Source organism: Thalia democratica, unplaced genomic scaffold (genome assembly GCF_965202585.1).
Source record: "Thalia democratica unplaced genomic scaffold, ktThaDemo2.hap1.1 HAP1_SCAFFOLD_425, whole genome shotgun sequence".
Taxonomy (NCBI): domain Eukaryota; kingdom Metazoa; phylum Chordata; class Thaliacea; order Salpida; family Salpidae; genus Thalia; species Thalia democratica.
In genome coordinates this window covers 51313-68064 of record NW_028139487.1, presented here as the reverse complement: position 1 = coordinate 68064, position 16752 = coordinate 51313, and the positions used below count along the sequence as shown (strand labels likewise).

Genomic DNA, 16752 nt, shown 5'->3' with positions numbered 1-16752 from the left:
TGTTTTAATAACAAGAACGAACAAAAACATAACAGAACTCGGAAAAAAATTGCTGATGAACAATAGGAAAGAACTTGAATAAAAATGTAAAAAAGTCAAACAAAAATTTAAAACCTTATACTGCATAAAATTTTGGTCGGTGCATCTAAAATATACAGCATATAAAGTCAGTAATAAAATAAAACTAATAAAAATACTTTATATAATATTAGTAAAAGTTTGGAAAATCACGTTGAAACTTTAAATAACAAGTTAAGTAAAAAAACAAAAACACTTTTTCTCTTAGGAGCAACTGTACAGCATAAAACCAGCATGTTAAAAAAAGTTGAAACAAAATCATAAAACTTGAAATATGTAAAACAAATTACTCCTTATTATTCTTCTTCTTGGCGGCGTTCTTCCTCTTCCTCAGCGACTTCCTCACTTTCGAGTCTCCGTGCTCATCGTTCGTGTCTCCCTCCTTGTTGATCTGAACCCTCAGCTTGTCCTCGTCCTCCTCGCCCTCGGTCGGGATCTTCTCCCAGCTCTTTCCCGTCTGCGCTGAGCTCTCGCTTCCCTGGAGAAATAAAAAAATAAAATTCTTCACGTTCTGACAGGGGCAGAAACTAATTGTTTAGTCAAAGCTGGCAGAGAAAAAAAAAAGACTTTTTAGAGAACGAGAAATAAAATAATTACTTAAAATAAATAATTAAATATAATTTAAATAATTAATAAAATAAAAACTTAGAGAGAATAAAATAATTATTTCTTCCTGGGAGAAAATTTGAAGTATTAAAAATGTAACATATGGTGTTCTAATGTGGGAAGAATTTAAATTATTTATTAAGTTGACGGATCAAAAACTAATTTTTTTCAGAAAAAAAAAGTCAGAAGCTGTTGCAGATTGATGTATTGCACATTTTTGAATGTTACATTTGTTAAAACAACAGCCACCAATTTTAGTCTGACATCTCAGAAAACATTTGTTTGGCTAAACTGCTTCAGGAAAAGAACAAAAACAGTATTAAACAGCTTTTGCTAAATAACCAGATTAGTTTGAAATTTTAACAGAAATAGAATTTCGATAGCAAAGGATAAAGAGCTGATAATACATCACTATGTTTTTAACTTATTGTAAGACAAAACCTCCTGCGATTTGTCTTCATCGACTACATCTTCGTCCTTTTCAACTTCATCGATTGTTTTTTTTCCTTCTTCCGATTGTTCTTTCTCCACTTCATCTTCTTAAAATTAAACAGTCGATTCAAATTTAGTTGAATTCGGCAGAAAGCTTAAACTAAAGATTTATTCAGTACGTTCGTTTAAATATTACACAAGTATAAAAAAAAGGACTCATTGATCAGAAAAAGATCAGAATTTTTTACTAAATTCTAAAAAATGTTCATAATTTTTTTTTTATATTCAACAGATTTTGTCAAGCTATAATTAATTTTGATAATATTTTTAAAAAACAAACCTTCTTCTCCATCAGATATCTGATCAACATCGTCTTTAATTTGCTTGTGTGCTCCCTGAATGCAAGGCACTGGTGATCTCAATGGCATCGGAGATGTAAACATGTCCATGCATGCAACTAGTACCTAAATAAATAGTTACTTGTTACACAAACTACCAATTTATAATAATGAATAAACATAATTTGCTACGAATACTTGTGAAGTGAACATATACAAGCAACTAGTACCTGATTATTTATATATAAAACAAACTGATGATAAATAGTAATTGTTACTGGTTAATATTACAAAAAGAAATCACACACAAGTTACCAATATAACAAAATTAATAACAATTTTATATATAAGAACTATAAAAGCTACTAGTACTTAGTAAAACAATATAGTTTATTTTTTGTAGTTAGTAATTGTACAAAATTAAACTTTATTATTTTATTCATCTTATCTTAATTTAAGGAAATAAGTATACAAATTAGTACTTTTTAAAACTTTATATCAGCGAATAATTTTCGTAAAACGCTTAAAAATAAATATTAAATCTATTTCGCTATTCTGTTGTTAACTAGTCAAAACAGAAAAAAATAATATTTTATACTACACGCCAAAGTTCGTTTTAAAGTAGTGTTATCTTTGACATTGATCTCCCCATTAATTTTTAACAAAATATTTTGGTATAAAAAGCTTTTGTCGCAAGTCAAATATTCTTTGCTGTACAGTGAATAAAAGTTTAGAGTATTAACCTTATAAAAATCTAAAGAACAACATTGCTTGGTTATTGTTTTTTTTTAATATTCTTAAAAGATCTAGCAACAAATTAACTAAGTTAGTTGATGTATACTTTTAAAAATAGTTTTGCAGATAAAGTTCTGATAAAAAGCAGCTTCGAAATAAAAAATAACTTGAATAATATCACAGGATTACATCTGATTTTATCAATAAAAGTTATTTTACTTCTTTATAATTTTTCCTTTTTAAAAAGTTACAATTAAATAAATGAGCAGGCTTAATTTATACAAAGCTCACTGAGAACGTTAAACTTTTCGAACTTAGAGGGTTCAAAACATAACTTTAATAAAACTTAAAAAAAATTATAACTCTAAAAAATAAACAAACCAAAATTAATACTTCAATAAATTCAAAACAACTTACCATTCCAAGTAAGAGTCCCATGATAACGGTAGCAGCAATAAAAGCAACGTATGACGCCCAATCAGGCAAACCGTACTCAACAGTGAGTGTTGTGTGTATTGACTGTAAAAATACAACAAAAAACTTTGTTATTAGATAAAAGATATAATACTGTTTTTATTATTTATAAAAGCAATCATGTAAACCGTACTCAACAGTAAGTGTTGTGTGGATTGACTGTTGATAAATATATTAAGTTAATTAGAGAAATATAAAGTTGTTTTTATTACTTATAAAACAAATCACTCAACAGTAAGTATTGACTACTGATAAATATACATATAATTATTTTTTATTTTTTTAAAACAAATCACTTAACAATAAGTTTTGTGTATATTGACTTTTATTAAACGAAATGTAATACTACTTTCGGTCATGATTTAAGTAACAAATGTAAAAACAATTCTTTATTACGGACTATAAAAAATAAAGGTTTCTATACGTGGAGAACAAATTATAAAAAGTTATTTAAAAGAACTTAACTATGTTTTTGAAAAATTATGTCTATTACAAACAACACGTGATAAATGTTATTTAATTTAAATAAATGTGAAAAAACTTATGATACTAATATAAGGTCAATTACGTTGCTTTAAAAAGTTGTATTTGTTAGAATTTAGCTATCAATTATTTTAAAATAAACTTTTAACAGGTCTTCATTTTTTTAAACCTAAACATGTACTTTTACTGTTTGTTGTATACTATAAACAATAAACTTTAATTAACATTTATACAACTTCAAGTTAAACTATTTCAACTATAGAAACTCACTTTCATAACTTCAGAGCTTTTGAACAGAAGGGAAAGAGCAGACATTCTGTATAAAAATATTATGCTATTTTAGTGATATCAAATATGACACTATGTGTATTAGTAATAAAAAAGATGTGTTTAAAACTGAGCAGATTTGTGAAAAAAAAAAAACTATTACAAAAAATTGTTAATTCAAACGTTTCATTACTTTTTTAATTCAAAATTATTCATATGTTTATACTATTATTAATATACAAATCTGAACTATTTTTGTTCGAAACAGTTTTTGAATGCGTTACGGATGTATTTGAACTTTTACTTTTTTGTACCAAGTAATACAGATGATAATTGTTTTTGTTTTCTAACAAATAAATTAAGATTAATATACTTTTTAAAACTTGTTTTGTTTTCAAAAAATTCCAAGTACATTTTACTAATTTATGGAATAGATCCGGCACAGATAAAAACATGGCAAACTACGAACTTTCTATTTATTTGTTGAATTAGTAGCTCAAATTATTTATCAAATACTTTAATAGATGTATTTTTAAGGTCACCATAATAATTGATAAAATAAATGGTTTGAAGTAAAATATTAACAAACTTATTTTTAAATACTTTCAATTGTAAAATGGTTAGTTGAAAAAAAAATTAAACCAAAATTCACACAGAATTTAAATATTCATAATATGAAGTATTAGATGCATAGAGATAAATTTGATAACTATTTTTATTACATTCTTAAAAAACAGTATGACACTATTTCGATGTGTATTCTAAAAAAAACTATAAAAAAAACTTTATATTTTTCTTTAAAATTTGTGTTTCTTATTTGTTTATAACTTATTTGACCTTTAAACAAACTAACTTAACATCAAACAACGTCCTTATCTGAGTTTTTACGTACTAATCAAACTCGTCATTAAAATTTATTTTTTAAAGCAAAGTTCAGTAGAGCAAAGTTTATGCAAGGAAAGATAAAGTAAAATGAACTAGATTAGTTTATAGTGATCTAGATTAAGTTTCGAGAAAATAGTACCAGCATGACCTAAACTTTTTTTTTTAATTCTAGCATGGATTAAAGTTTAAATAAATCAGTTTGGTTTAATATCTAATATAATCACTTATCTACAATACAAAAAAACAACTAATTTTCGTACTGTTTACAAAGTTTCAACGTTTAACACGTTTCATCAGAACAATATAGTTTACTTAGATATTTTGTAATGAAACTTTCTGTTTTTTACCAGCTACGTACTAAATATTGTTCTTATACTTTTCAGTATCCAGAAACATAACCGTTTTATCAAAATATATTATAAAATGAAGAAAGTTAGATATTAACCTATAAAGGTAGTACAAAATATTCATAGCAATAAATAATTCATAATGCAGTAATAAGTGTTTTTTAACGATTAAAAAATATATTCTGTGTAAATTTACTCAAAATAAAACTTTAAGTACTAAAACTTATTAACTTAAATACTTTCGTTTTTGAAATAAACTTCGAAATATTATATAAAAATGCATAAATGTAAATTTTTCAGACACATTATTTTTAAAGAATTATTTTGTCAACAAAGAATGTTTCGTGTATAATAAAAATGTTAGCAAAAAAAAACTCAGATATACATTGTCAATTAAATAAAAGCTGTATTTATCTATAATTTTTGTAGTTTCAAGAAAAAATTGTTGTTGTTTTAATAAATACTATGTTCATAAATATAGCTGTTTCGATGTCAAAACAAAACTATTGAACCTTAAGAATCAGCATCTAAAAGTACAATTTTTCAAACTAACCTAAAAAAATTTACCAAAATAAAAATTTACTATCAACCCTGCATACTATTCATAATGTTTAATCGTGAAGGTTGTATAGTTTAAGTTATTTTTACCAAAACGTTTTGTGCGAAACGTGATAAACCTAACCTTGTTACTTTACACATATATACTCTACTTTCATCAAGATTACTAACCATAACTATAAATGCTTGTTAGTCGCAACTAAAAAGTTTTAAAGAAGAACTTTATAAAACAACTAAGTAGCAAGTAGTTTCATTTTCAAACCAGTAAAACAGAGTGAAATTTGATACTGTTTTATTTATTTTTTTAATCATAAATCAAATCATAGTCCTATAATTCTATAATTACAAATAAAAGGCATTTTGAGGAAAATTAAACTTATAAACATAATTAAGAGACAATTATATAAAACTGAGGAAATATTTATACTTTTAGCTGTATATGATAAGTAGTTCAAATAACTCAATAGAATTCTAGTATACAGTTGACCACATAATAACAAATAAAGAAGTATGTTTTAAATATCTTTGTTAAGTATACCTGTTAATCTTTTTATCCAAAAGCGAGCTCATACTCTTAATACTATTGAAAATATTACTATTCAAATAGAATAGAGTTAGGATAGTTGAGCCAGTGAACTACTTTGCAGTTTCATTAAACCATTGTATTTAAAACTTATGATTTTTGAATAAAAGTGTTAACTAACTGAATAGAATTGGGATGTCTCAGCCAATGAACACTTTCAACAGTCTCATAAGTTTTCCTCTGTATGTAATTGCTGTATGCGCCCAATGTTCTATCTCCGTTGTATCTCGTAAACACTCCATCTTTCACACTGTAAATATGCATGATTGTTAATAACTATTACTATAGAAAAAAAATCGTTACAAGACTCTAATATAAGTATATGCCCATGTTTGGTGCTAAAATGTAGAATAAACAAATGGTTTTGTCTAAAATTTAAAAAAATGTTTAGTAATTTGTAAATGATTATATAAGGGTCCTCTTGAAAAGTATTTATATTTTGACTTAATTGTCCATTCTTGTCAGTACAATAGCACTTTGCTTATTATATTACTTGTTTATAAATATAGTTATTAGTAAGAGAAATATTTAATTATTGTACACATGTACTTGAAATCGCATACTTTTAAGTAATGCCATAAGAAATGGAGGGTGGTTCTTAAAAACTACAGGTTTTTTTGCTTAACTTTTACTGATTACACTACTAATATTTTATTAGATCATAATTATAATAATTTATAAAATGTTTAAATTTATTAAATATTAACAATTTATATAAGCAAAACTTGTTAAACATTTAAACTTTGAAACAAGTCTTAATAGCAATAAAAAAACTTCAAGTTAAACTCAATTAAAAATAACTTGTACACCCTTTTGATGATTACTAATACAGCTTTTTTATAAAAGTAAAAGTTTTTGCAAAAGACATGAGTCATTATAAAAATTTTAATTAAAGCTGAAAAGAAGGAAGTAGAAGATGATAGTTTTAAAGTTGAGAAATTGGTTGAAACTTGCTTTTTCTAAACAACATTTTTTACGATTATAAATGTTTTATATGACGCTTTTCCGACTTTGAAACTAAATTGTATTTTATATGTTAGTCCTAAAACCTCGAAATCTAAGTCTTCATTACTTTAAGTAGAACAGAAAGAAGTAAAAGCCATTTACACTAAGCATTATAAAAAGAATTATACTTAAATCAACTTGAATTGTCATAAGTTTGCTACAATAAATTAACTATTTGGTTAACAAAATTCTTTACAAGCAATTAAGCATTGAAAATAGAAACTTGAAGATAAAACAAATATTACCGCTACATCAATATTCACAGTAAACAAATGTTATTGTAACTGTATTTGTTTTATACATTAGTTTTCAATGCCTTATTGTCTGTAAAGAACTGAATTGGAATACTTTTACTTTGACATAGGTGGTATATGTTTTGTTTAAATTCGAATTACTTTAGCAAAGGTAACAAGTATTCAATAAGAAGTTTTAAATAGATTTTCTTAAATAACATCTCAGCTATAGAACTAGAGTTTGAAACTGGAATGTAACTTATTTAAAAAATTACAACAACTTAATTTCGATAGAAAGTACAGACAGTTTAAACACACATTAACTGGTTTAAAAGTTTATAAAAATATAATTGTTGTGTAAAAGTTTAAGTAAGAAACTTACTGGTAAAATGTTGGCAAGGAGTTGATCAAAAATCGTCCAGCTAAACCTGAAATTATAACATATTCAAAAATTTTATACAAAACTATACATACATCTTTAAAAAGTTAATAATGTGTTTCTGGTAGAATTGCTAGAACATAACTCGCTTTAGGCAAAAAAAGTAACAAATGCAGTACATAGGAAAGATAAAATTTAATATTATAAAATCCTAATAAGCTTACACACACATGTCGCATTGACTTAAAAAATGTAGAAATAACACAGGTAGACTTACAAGTAGCAAATATTATTATATTTTTTATTGTTCTTTTGTAAAAAAATAAAGTTTAAACTACTCAATCTCTTGAAATTTACTTTACATATAAAAAAATTTTAAATACAACTAATGTAAAAAGTTAAGTTTTGAGTGGTCAAAATTTGAAGTATTTTGTTAAAACAACAAGTAAACAGTAAAAATGTAAACTGTAAGTGGCACACAATTTGTAGAAGTAATTTAAGCTTACTCTGGTGCATTTTAATAAACCAACCTTTAAAAGCTTTAAGCTTCTGTTGATTTAAATTATATTTTTAACTTTTATAAAACTAATGTTAGGTCCAGCAAATTTTCTACGTATTTAACTTTATATTTCAGGTTAACAAGTTTTCAATTAATCTTTGTTTAATTGAATAAAACATCTGTAAAATTAAAGCAAAATCCAACAAACTTACACCTGAACTTAACCTTTTCCAATATAGCTTTAATAATTACTTAACGTTGTTTTAATGCACTAATTTGGGTATAATACAAACTTAAAATAGTCCAATATATACTAAAATTTTTTTTTAATTATATCATTCTAGGCCATAGCAGGGTTATCTTTAAGGTCATAGTTATAAACTCAAGCAATTTGATTCTTTATATTAAAAAATTAGCAGAAATGGATAAATATTGGTTTTGTAACTGGATAATACTTTGAAAACAAAGTTTAAAATTACATACTTTATATTTTTTTAATTTACAAAATTTTTAAGAAATATTATATCAAGATTCAAAAAAATTAAGCAAATGACTACTAAATGTTATTTTAATATTTAAATGATTTAAAATAAGAATACTTATAGAAAATTTAATTTATTTAAGCTAGTAAATTAAAACATTTTTTTAATTTTAGCATCTTAGAGAGTCAGGAAAATTATAATAATAAAGTATTTTTAGAGCCAAAAGATCACTTTCATGCCATATAACTTTAAAAAGGTTTTATTACTACAGAAAACACAAAAACAATTTCTAATTAGATTGCTGTTGATATGTCAGAAAAAACTGTTAAATTTTTTTTTTGACAGCCAATAAACTTCAAATAAAATAAAGCCTTATAATACTAAGAAATAATTTTTTAACAATTAAGTTATTTAAATAGTGAAATCAAACCAGATTGCTGGGTGATGTCAACTTCTGCCACTCTTATTCCGAGTTTTCGTGAATTTTCAGCCAACCTGTTGTATTCGGCTTCTGCAGATCTGCAAGCCCCACACCAAGGTGCAAAACTGAAAGAAAACATAATGGTTAACTTTTAATCTGTAAATTTACAAGGATTTTTATATAAAGTTGTATGTTATTATGGTGGAAAAATAACTTTATTCACCTGGTAAAATAGCAAATTTTTGTTTTTTTTTAACTAAAAATGTTTTAAAATGAGCATATTATCAAAACAATTTCTTATCGTTGAATAAAGCTGTAAAAAATTATATTGGTTAACTCCAAATCTATTACACTTAAAAGGTTTTATTAAAATAAACAGTAAAATAAAAATAAACCTTGTTTTCTACAACTTGATATTATTTTATTTTACAAAGTTTTAGAGCTAGTCCATTACTAGTATTCAAATAATTTTCCGATTCAATTTTTAATTGAAAACAATTGAAATCTAGCTTTTTTTTATTTTGAAAATCTGAAAGTTATACTTTCTAACAACTAAGATTTTTAAAAAGTCACTTTTTTTTACTATTTAAGGGATACTTTCTGAAAACTTGTGGTCTCTAGCTTAAAAACCAAAAAAAGCAGGTAGACTTTTGCTGATTTAACAAACTATCCAGAACACTGAAACAAACAAAAAAAACCTGGGTCAATACGTTTGTATCAGTAACTTTATAAAAATTCTCTTTATCTAAAATTTTTATAAACTTTAAATGCAACTTATAGTATGCCCATCTATAATTAAATATAAGAGACAGCGTTACTTTTTGTAAAAAAATGTTTGACACCTACATATGGTACTAATAATGTAAATACTTACTATCAAAATAAGTATATTTTTTATGGGTAAGTGTCAAATATGCACGAAGACAATTTTGCACAGGGATCACTTTTGAACAGGTTAAATTTTTTAATTCAATTTCTTTTTTAATAATTTAAATTTTTATTTATTCTACTTTTACTATTACTGTTACCCTTAACCCTTACCTTCGTTTGGTAACTTTTTTTCTTGTTTTTTTTTTCTGTTTTCAATTTTTTTATCAATAATCTTTATAAGTTATTTTTTATTTTTACTATCACTGTTACCCCTAGCTCTTACCCTCGATCGATAACTTTTTTTTCTCATTATTAGTTTTTTATTAATTTATCTTTTTGTTTTTCTATTTTTCTTTTATTTTTTTTAATAATTTTTTATCTAATATTTTTTTACTTTTGTGCAAAAATGACCCCTTGTGCAAAAGTGAGCCTTTGTGCAAAAAATGTCCTTTTGTGCAAGAATGTCTCTTTGTGTATATTTGGCCGTTCCCATTTTTATACTTACTAATAATTTTTATGATTGAAAATATAAATAAATTCAATTCAAGCCATTTAATAAGTTTTATATTTGCTATTACATACAAAATTTAAATGTTTGAAGAAAATTATTTGAAAAATTATTGTTATAATTTATGCAGTTTCAGTTTTCATAGTTAAAGTTTGACATAACTTTTTAAGTATTTTACTGCTGTTTAGTTAGCGTATAAGGGTGTTCAATCTTAAATTATATAAGTGTAGGCCATAAGAGAGGCCACAACATCATTTTACAAAAATTATTATTGGATATTGTATGCGAGTTTATAAAAAAAGAACAAGTAACTTTCTATATAATAAAAAGTTTTAATTAACTTTAATAAAACTCAGTCATTTTTGAAAAAAGCTTTAAAATAAAGTAAGGGCTGCAAATTTCTTATTGTCAATTATCTTAGAAATTTGAAAATACAGTAAATATATGCTTTTTTATTTTTTGTACTAAATATCTAAAACTTTTAGAAAACATTCCTTTAATAAGTATAGTGCACTATAAGATCTCTAAAATTGGAATTTTAATAAAATATAATATAAACTATTAGATTTGGAAGAGTATTTTATATTTTTTATCACCAAGATATTTTTTTTAGCTAGAAAAATTAAAACACGAGTAATAGCTAACTTTAAAAGTTTGAGGAAAATTTCAGAGTTGCCACTCTTTGAGTCAAAAATTCTGTCATGAGTGACCTTAAACTGTCCTGAGTCACTCTAGTTTTTAAAAACCTTTTAAAAGAATCTAAAAAACTTTTCATAATCAACTAATTCAAAATATAGATTCATCAAAATTTTATATATAAAATAACAAAATATTAATATTATATCGACTAAATCTCATTCAAAACTTTTATAAACATTCCTGCTATTTTTTTTATATCTTAAAACTATTGTGGGTTAAAAAGTATATCATGAGTCAGCCTGATTTAAAAAAAAAAACTAAATTCATAATACCCTGAGCTTTACTGATATTTTTAAAAGTTTCAAAAAATCCTGAGTGTGTGGCAACCCTGAGATGAAAATGAAAGAGAAGACAGATTTTAGTTAGTTTTTTATGCCATTTTGGTTTGGACTTTCTATATGGAGCATATTGAAATCTTTAACTTTGACTTTATATATGTCAAAAGTAATTTGAACTTTTCAAATAGTAAACATTGTCTGATAGATATGATGAAAATCTAAAAAACAAGATCAAATTTTAAAATAATGTGGATTCATCTATGACTTAATTATTTATAGTAGGACTTTGGTAAAATATAAAAAGAAGAATTTAAGAGAACTTTAAGGGCATAGGGGGTAAACACCCATTTTTGGTTTTTGATCTTATTTTATACAGTTTTTACTAAGTTACAAAATGCTTTTTACAGATTTAAAAACTCAAAATAATTTTTGAGATATAGCTGGTTAAAGTTAAAGGCAACAATAGGTTCCTTATGGGAGGCGCAAACTAAAACGGCAAATAACTAGAAATCACTAAAAATCTATCTTTTCCTACGTTTTTTGAGATAACTACCTCAAATTTTCAGGAAATGTTCCTTGATATATTTAGAAAATTCTGTTGGAACAGAATTTAAAAAAATTAAAAAATAAAAATTTTATATAGAAAATAAACAAAAAAAAGTTTTTTGTTGAGTTTTTTTGTTATAAAATTTTAATTTTTTAAATTCTGTTCCGACAGAATTTCTAAATACATCAAGGAACATTTCCTGAAAATTTAAGGTAGTTATCTCAAAAAACATAGGAGAAGATAGATTTTTATTTATTTGCCGTTTTAGTTTGCGCCTCCCATAAGGAACCTATTGTTGCCTCCGACTTTGACCGGCTAGATCTCAAAAATTATTTTGAGTTTTTTAAATCTGTAAAAAGCATTTTGTAGCTTAGTAAAAACTGTATAAAATAAGATCAAAAACCAAAAAAGGGTGTTTACCCCCCTATGCCCTTAAACTTAATTAAGGGCATAGGGGTAGGTTAATCACCTTTTTCACAACTTAGTCTTATTTTATTTAGTTATAACTAAGCTACTTTTTACAGGTATTTAAGACTCTAAATAATTTTTAAGATATAGCCGGTCGAAGTAGGAGACTATAATAAATTCCTTATGGGAGGCGCAAACTAAAACAGAAAAAATAGGCTATTTCACTAAAAGTCTGTCTTCTCATCTGTTTTTTGAGATAAATACCTCAAAATTTTAGCAAATGTTTCTTGCAATATTTAAAAATAAATAAATTAAAATTAAAAAATAAAAATTTTATGACAAAAACAAATAAAAAACAGTTTTTTTTGTTTATTCTTTTTATAATTTTTCTTTAATTCTGTTCTGATAGAACTTTCTAAATATTGCAAGGAACATTTCCTGAAAATTTGAGGTATTTATCTCAAAAAACCTATGTGAAAATATATTTTTAGTGAAATAGTCTACTTTTGCTGTTTTAGTTTACGCCTCCCATAAGGAACTTATTATAGTCTGCTACTTTGACCGGCTATATCTTAAAAATGATTTAGAGTCTTAAATATCTGTAAAAAGTAACTTGTAGCTTAGTTAAACTCTATAAGATAAGATCAAACAGTGAAAAAAAGTGATTTTAATCAATTTTGTTTCCACTTTCCTTTTTTTATCTTTAATTTTTCAATACATTTAAAATCCAAATATTCATTTATTTTAAACAACTTTTATAAACCTAAAAAATGAGGACTCAAGCTCAAAAATAAAAAAGTAAAAGGATATTTAGATAATTTTTAAATTTCCAAGAAAAACAACAGTGAAAACATTACAACCTATTTGTTTCTTTTTTACAACATTTTACAAACTACTTTATCTCAAAAGTAATTTAAATACTTTGTATACTATAAAAACAGACTTATAATTTTAAGCTGTTATATAAGACTCATTGTAAATTTTATTAAAAATAACCATTATCCCTCTCTCTGGGCCCAATCGGGTATAAAAATATCCACCCCTACTACAGAGCTTTAAGCAAATAATGTAAAACTAAAAATTTAACTAACTTTCATAAAAGATCAAATGTTAATTTTTTTTGTGCATATACCCCATATCCCTCCCGCTGTATTGTAAAGTTGGCTATACATTGCCAAACTTTACAATACAGCTTTAATAAATAATGAAATTTTTTTAATATTGTAATAAAAAATTAAACTGACAATTTGACCATCCATTCTCCAGTTAAAATTTGTTGCCAGTTGGAATCATCCAACTCTATAAGAGGCAAAATAACCTGACTTTCAGAACTGACATTACTGAAGAGCAGAAAACTCAAAATTGTGAAAATGTAGAAGTTCATTTTTATATCTTTGGAAAAAACTGGATTTACACATTAAAATAACAAACAGTAGCAAAACTTAAAATAATAACAACATTAAACAAACTCAGTAAAGCTATTAAAAAAACAATATAAAATTAAACAAAAGTACAAAATCTCATCAGAGCTTGGTATGCAAGGCTTCTCTAGAAGAATCAATCAAGTAAAAATTTAAACATATAATAAATTGCATAATTTAGGTTGTTTATAATAGATCAAACAAATAAATATATTAATATATAATAGTATTAAAAAAGTATCAGAACACATAAAATAATTTATAATTTACAAAAAAATTATCAAAGAAGTATTGTTTACTTATTCATATTTTGTGTAATAACTTATTTAGAAAAATCTTAAGTAACTTTGTTACAAATATCTTCTTCTAAAACTTGAGTACAAAATGTTGAAATTGCAGCTTAAATTTTTAACTACAAACTGAAACAACAACTAATATAGAGCTCATAAAGTATATGTCACGTCATTCAGCTATTTGTACTATTATTTCTTGTACTCTTAAATTTTAAAAGGTACTTTGAAATAAATAACATGTATGTCACAGTGCATTTAAAAAAAAGTAAAACATATTTAGCACATGTTAACTTAGAATGTTTAAAACTAACGGAATTCTAAATCCAAAAACATAAAAAAAAGCACATAGCCATATTTAGTTCATAGATGAAAATAATTACAGTGTTGATTGGAAAAATACAATTAAAGTTCATTAGTTTAAATAAATATATAATTAAATCATAAATACAGTTTGTTCACAAATCTAAAAATTAAACATAAAAAACTAAACAGTTCAAACCACCATCAAGGTAAAAAAAAATTAAAATAGCTTTATTTTTACTTGTTTGTATATGAAGTATACTAAAAAAACAGTGGTTTAATAAAAAACACAAAACTGATATCTTTTGCTCTGCTACATATGATATACTAAGTTTTAAGTTTAAGTAAAAAATAACTATTGCAAAATATGTTATTTAACTAAACAAATCCTTGTATTTAACAACTTTCAAAAAATCAAGTTCATATAAAATATTTTTATTAATGTTTTACTCTAAGTGCATCTAAATGTTTTTATTACCAGTTTTGGAAACCCAGTCATCAAACTTTGACTCTATCATTTCCTGAAACATTTTCCTTTGATCTTTGCTCAACTTTAGTTCTTTGAACGCTTTCTTCCACTTTGTGATGGCTGTTTGTTTTCTTTTGACTTCTTTCTCATAAACTGTTGGCAACTTCCACGGAATCTCTGTTGTCTCAATCATGTCCTCATTGTCACACTTTTTGGATTTGAAAGGAATTGAAAAAAGGTAAAAGTCCTCAACTGGCATGATTTTGAAATTCTTTTCAACACTTTCCTCACTCGCCCTTCTGTTTTTCTGATGTTTTTGGAGTCTACCCCAACCACAGCTGCGTTGTTCCACTGGTTTGTGTCAGGAGAAATGGACAGGCCGGCGTCAACCAGGTGGGACCCCAAGTTTGAGTAAAAGGTGTTGTAAGGCCCTAAAGTTATTGTGGACTTCATCTTTTCATTTAGGTTGTCTTGTACAACCACAGGCTGGTTTGGGGTGCTCAAATGTAAAGTGACATTGACTGAATCACATATAATGCACAACCTGCAAGGGGCAATTATTGTGATGTTCTTGCAGTCTAAAATTTTAATTGAGGTTCCAACAGGTCCAAACACAAAGGTTATGTCCGTGCAACACTCAATGCTGACACACTTTAAAGGGCTGAGGATGTAGAAAAAAGACTTGTGGCAATTGTCAAACATGACATTGCTTCTTCTTAAAATGCTGCACTGCTGGGCCACTGTGTTTTCCTGCACGTTGTGGAACGCAACCGTCTTGCTGCACCCAAAACCAAGGCTGGGGTTGTAACATATTTTGTGCTTGTTGTTTTTAGAATTGTTCAAGTCAGGTTGGACCCATTTTAGCTTGTGACCCTTTTCAATGCAGGATTGCACGTCGCACGGGTTGTGGACTAAGTTTTTGACAAGCCAACTTAAAAATTCAGATTTCAAAAATGTATTGGTTTCTCTACAGTACCCATTATCAGCTTTGCACAAGTCTTTTTTGGCAATTTCATGAAGTTTCAAAACATTTGATTGGCCAATGATTCTTCCAAGTATGAAAGGACTTAATGCTTTAATCACTTCTGTTGTAAGTTTGCTGTTTTCGCTGTTTATTTTAGACTCTGATAAAATATCAAGTAATTGACCAACATAACTTAAGACAAAGTCCAAGTATTGTCTGTCATTAGAAAGCTTGGAATCCCTATCTTGTTTTGTTCTACTTCTGGGAGATTTTCCTGGCCAGTCTTCACCAAGCATAGATTTTCTCTTAGTTAGTTTGCAAGCTTGCTGTATGTATAAAAACACTAAAAACTGAAGGGTTGAAACCTTCATTTTGTTTTTGTAAGTTTCAGGTCTACCATTTTCAAAACAGCTTTGCTGGTACTCAGAGAGTTGAAGCCAGTGTGACCTGTCTTTATCTGTGAGAGTGTAGAACAAATTGAAATAAGCCCATGCCAATTCTTCAGACAAAAGCATTTTGTTCACAGCCATGTGCTTCCAAATTGGCCATGACAAGTAGGGGTAACCTCCATCGTCACTTTTGCTCTTTGCATAGGCCAAAACTTTTTTGAGGTAGGAAAAATTTAGCTTGGGGTGAGCACATACCACCCCATGCAGTACTATTTCTGGTTTTAACCACAGTTGAATTGAGTTCATGTCAAAAATATAACAATTTAATATCTGTGCAATGGTTTTGTTTACTATTAATATAATCACTTTAAAAGCTTTAACTAAGCATCACTTTTTGAAGAGATTTGAAACTAAACTGTTAAAGTCCATATTAGATTATGAGTGATTTTGAAATAACTTAAAATTTATTCTTGTCTTCGTTGATGAACTTGGAATCATTCGCACTTTTGACGCCAATAATAAACTACAACAAGAGTTATAAAAGTATCATTTTAGATGTTGAAAATAAATTATAGCATCTTTATTAAAAAGAAAATTTCAAATGTTTATCCTTTAAGACAATAAATAAATACATCAACTTATTGATAACGAGAATAATATAACTTTAAATATTTTAAAAATTTTTTCTTCAATACAACATTTTACTCAAAAAATGAAATCATAAGTCTAATTAAGTGTCATTTTAAAACTGAAACGTAGTTTATTTGTAGAACTTGCGTTGGAATAAATTTTAAAAAGTCA

General features: G+C 26.0%; 2 protein-coding genes and 1 pseudogene across 2 annotated transcripts; all 3 read right to left on the bottom strand.

The window, feature by feature from the left end:
* Nucleotides 1–364: 364 nt before the first annotated feature.
* On the bottom strand, nt 365–6050 carry LOC145846383 (thioredoxin-related transmembrane protein 4-like). The gene is made up of 6 exons (XM_082953195.1): nt 5908–6050; nt 3417–3462; nt 2607–2708; nt 1457–1580; nt 1126–1223; nt 365–556 (listed from the first exon to the last, which is right to left on the bottom strand). Exons 1-6 carry the CDS (start codon nt 6048–6050, stop codon nt 365–367), a joined length of 705 nt encoding a protein of 234 aa, XP_082809321.1.
* Nucleotides 6051–7402: 1352 nt separating this feature from the next.
* LOC145846382 (thioredoxin-related transmembrane protein 1-like) lies at nt 7403–13499 on the bottom strand. The gene is made up of 3 exons (XM_082953194.1): nt 13360–13499; nt 8815–8930; nt 7403–7452 (listed from the first exon to the last, which is right to left on the bottom strand). The coding sequence occupies exons 1-3, from the start codon at nt 13497–13499 to the stop codon at nt 7403–7405; spliced, it is 306 nt and encodes a 101-aa protein (XP_082809320.1).
* A 982-nt stretch (nt 13500–14481) lies between these two features.
* Nucleotides 14482–16257, bottom strand: LOC145846384 (TBCC domain-containing protein 1-like; annotated as a pseudogene).
* Nucleotides 16258–16752: the final 495 nt, after the last annotated feature.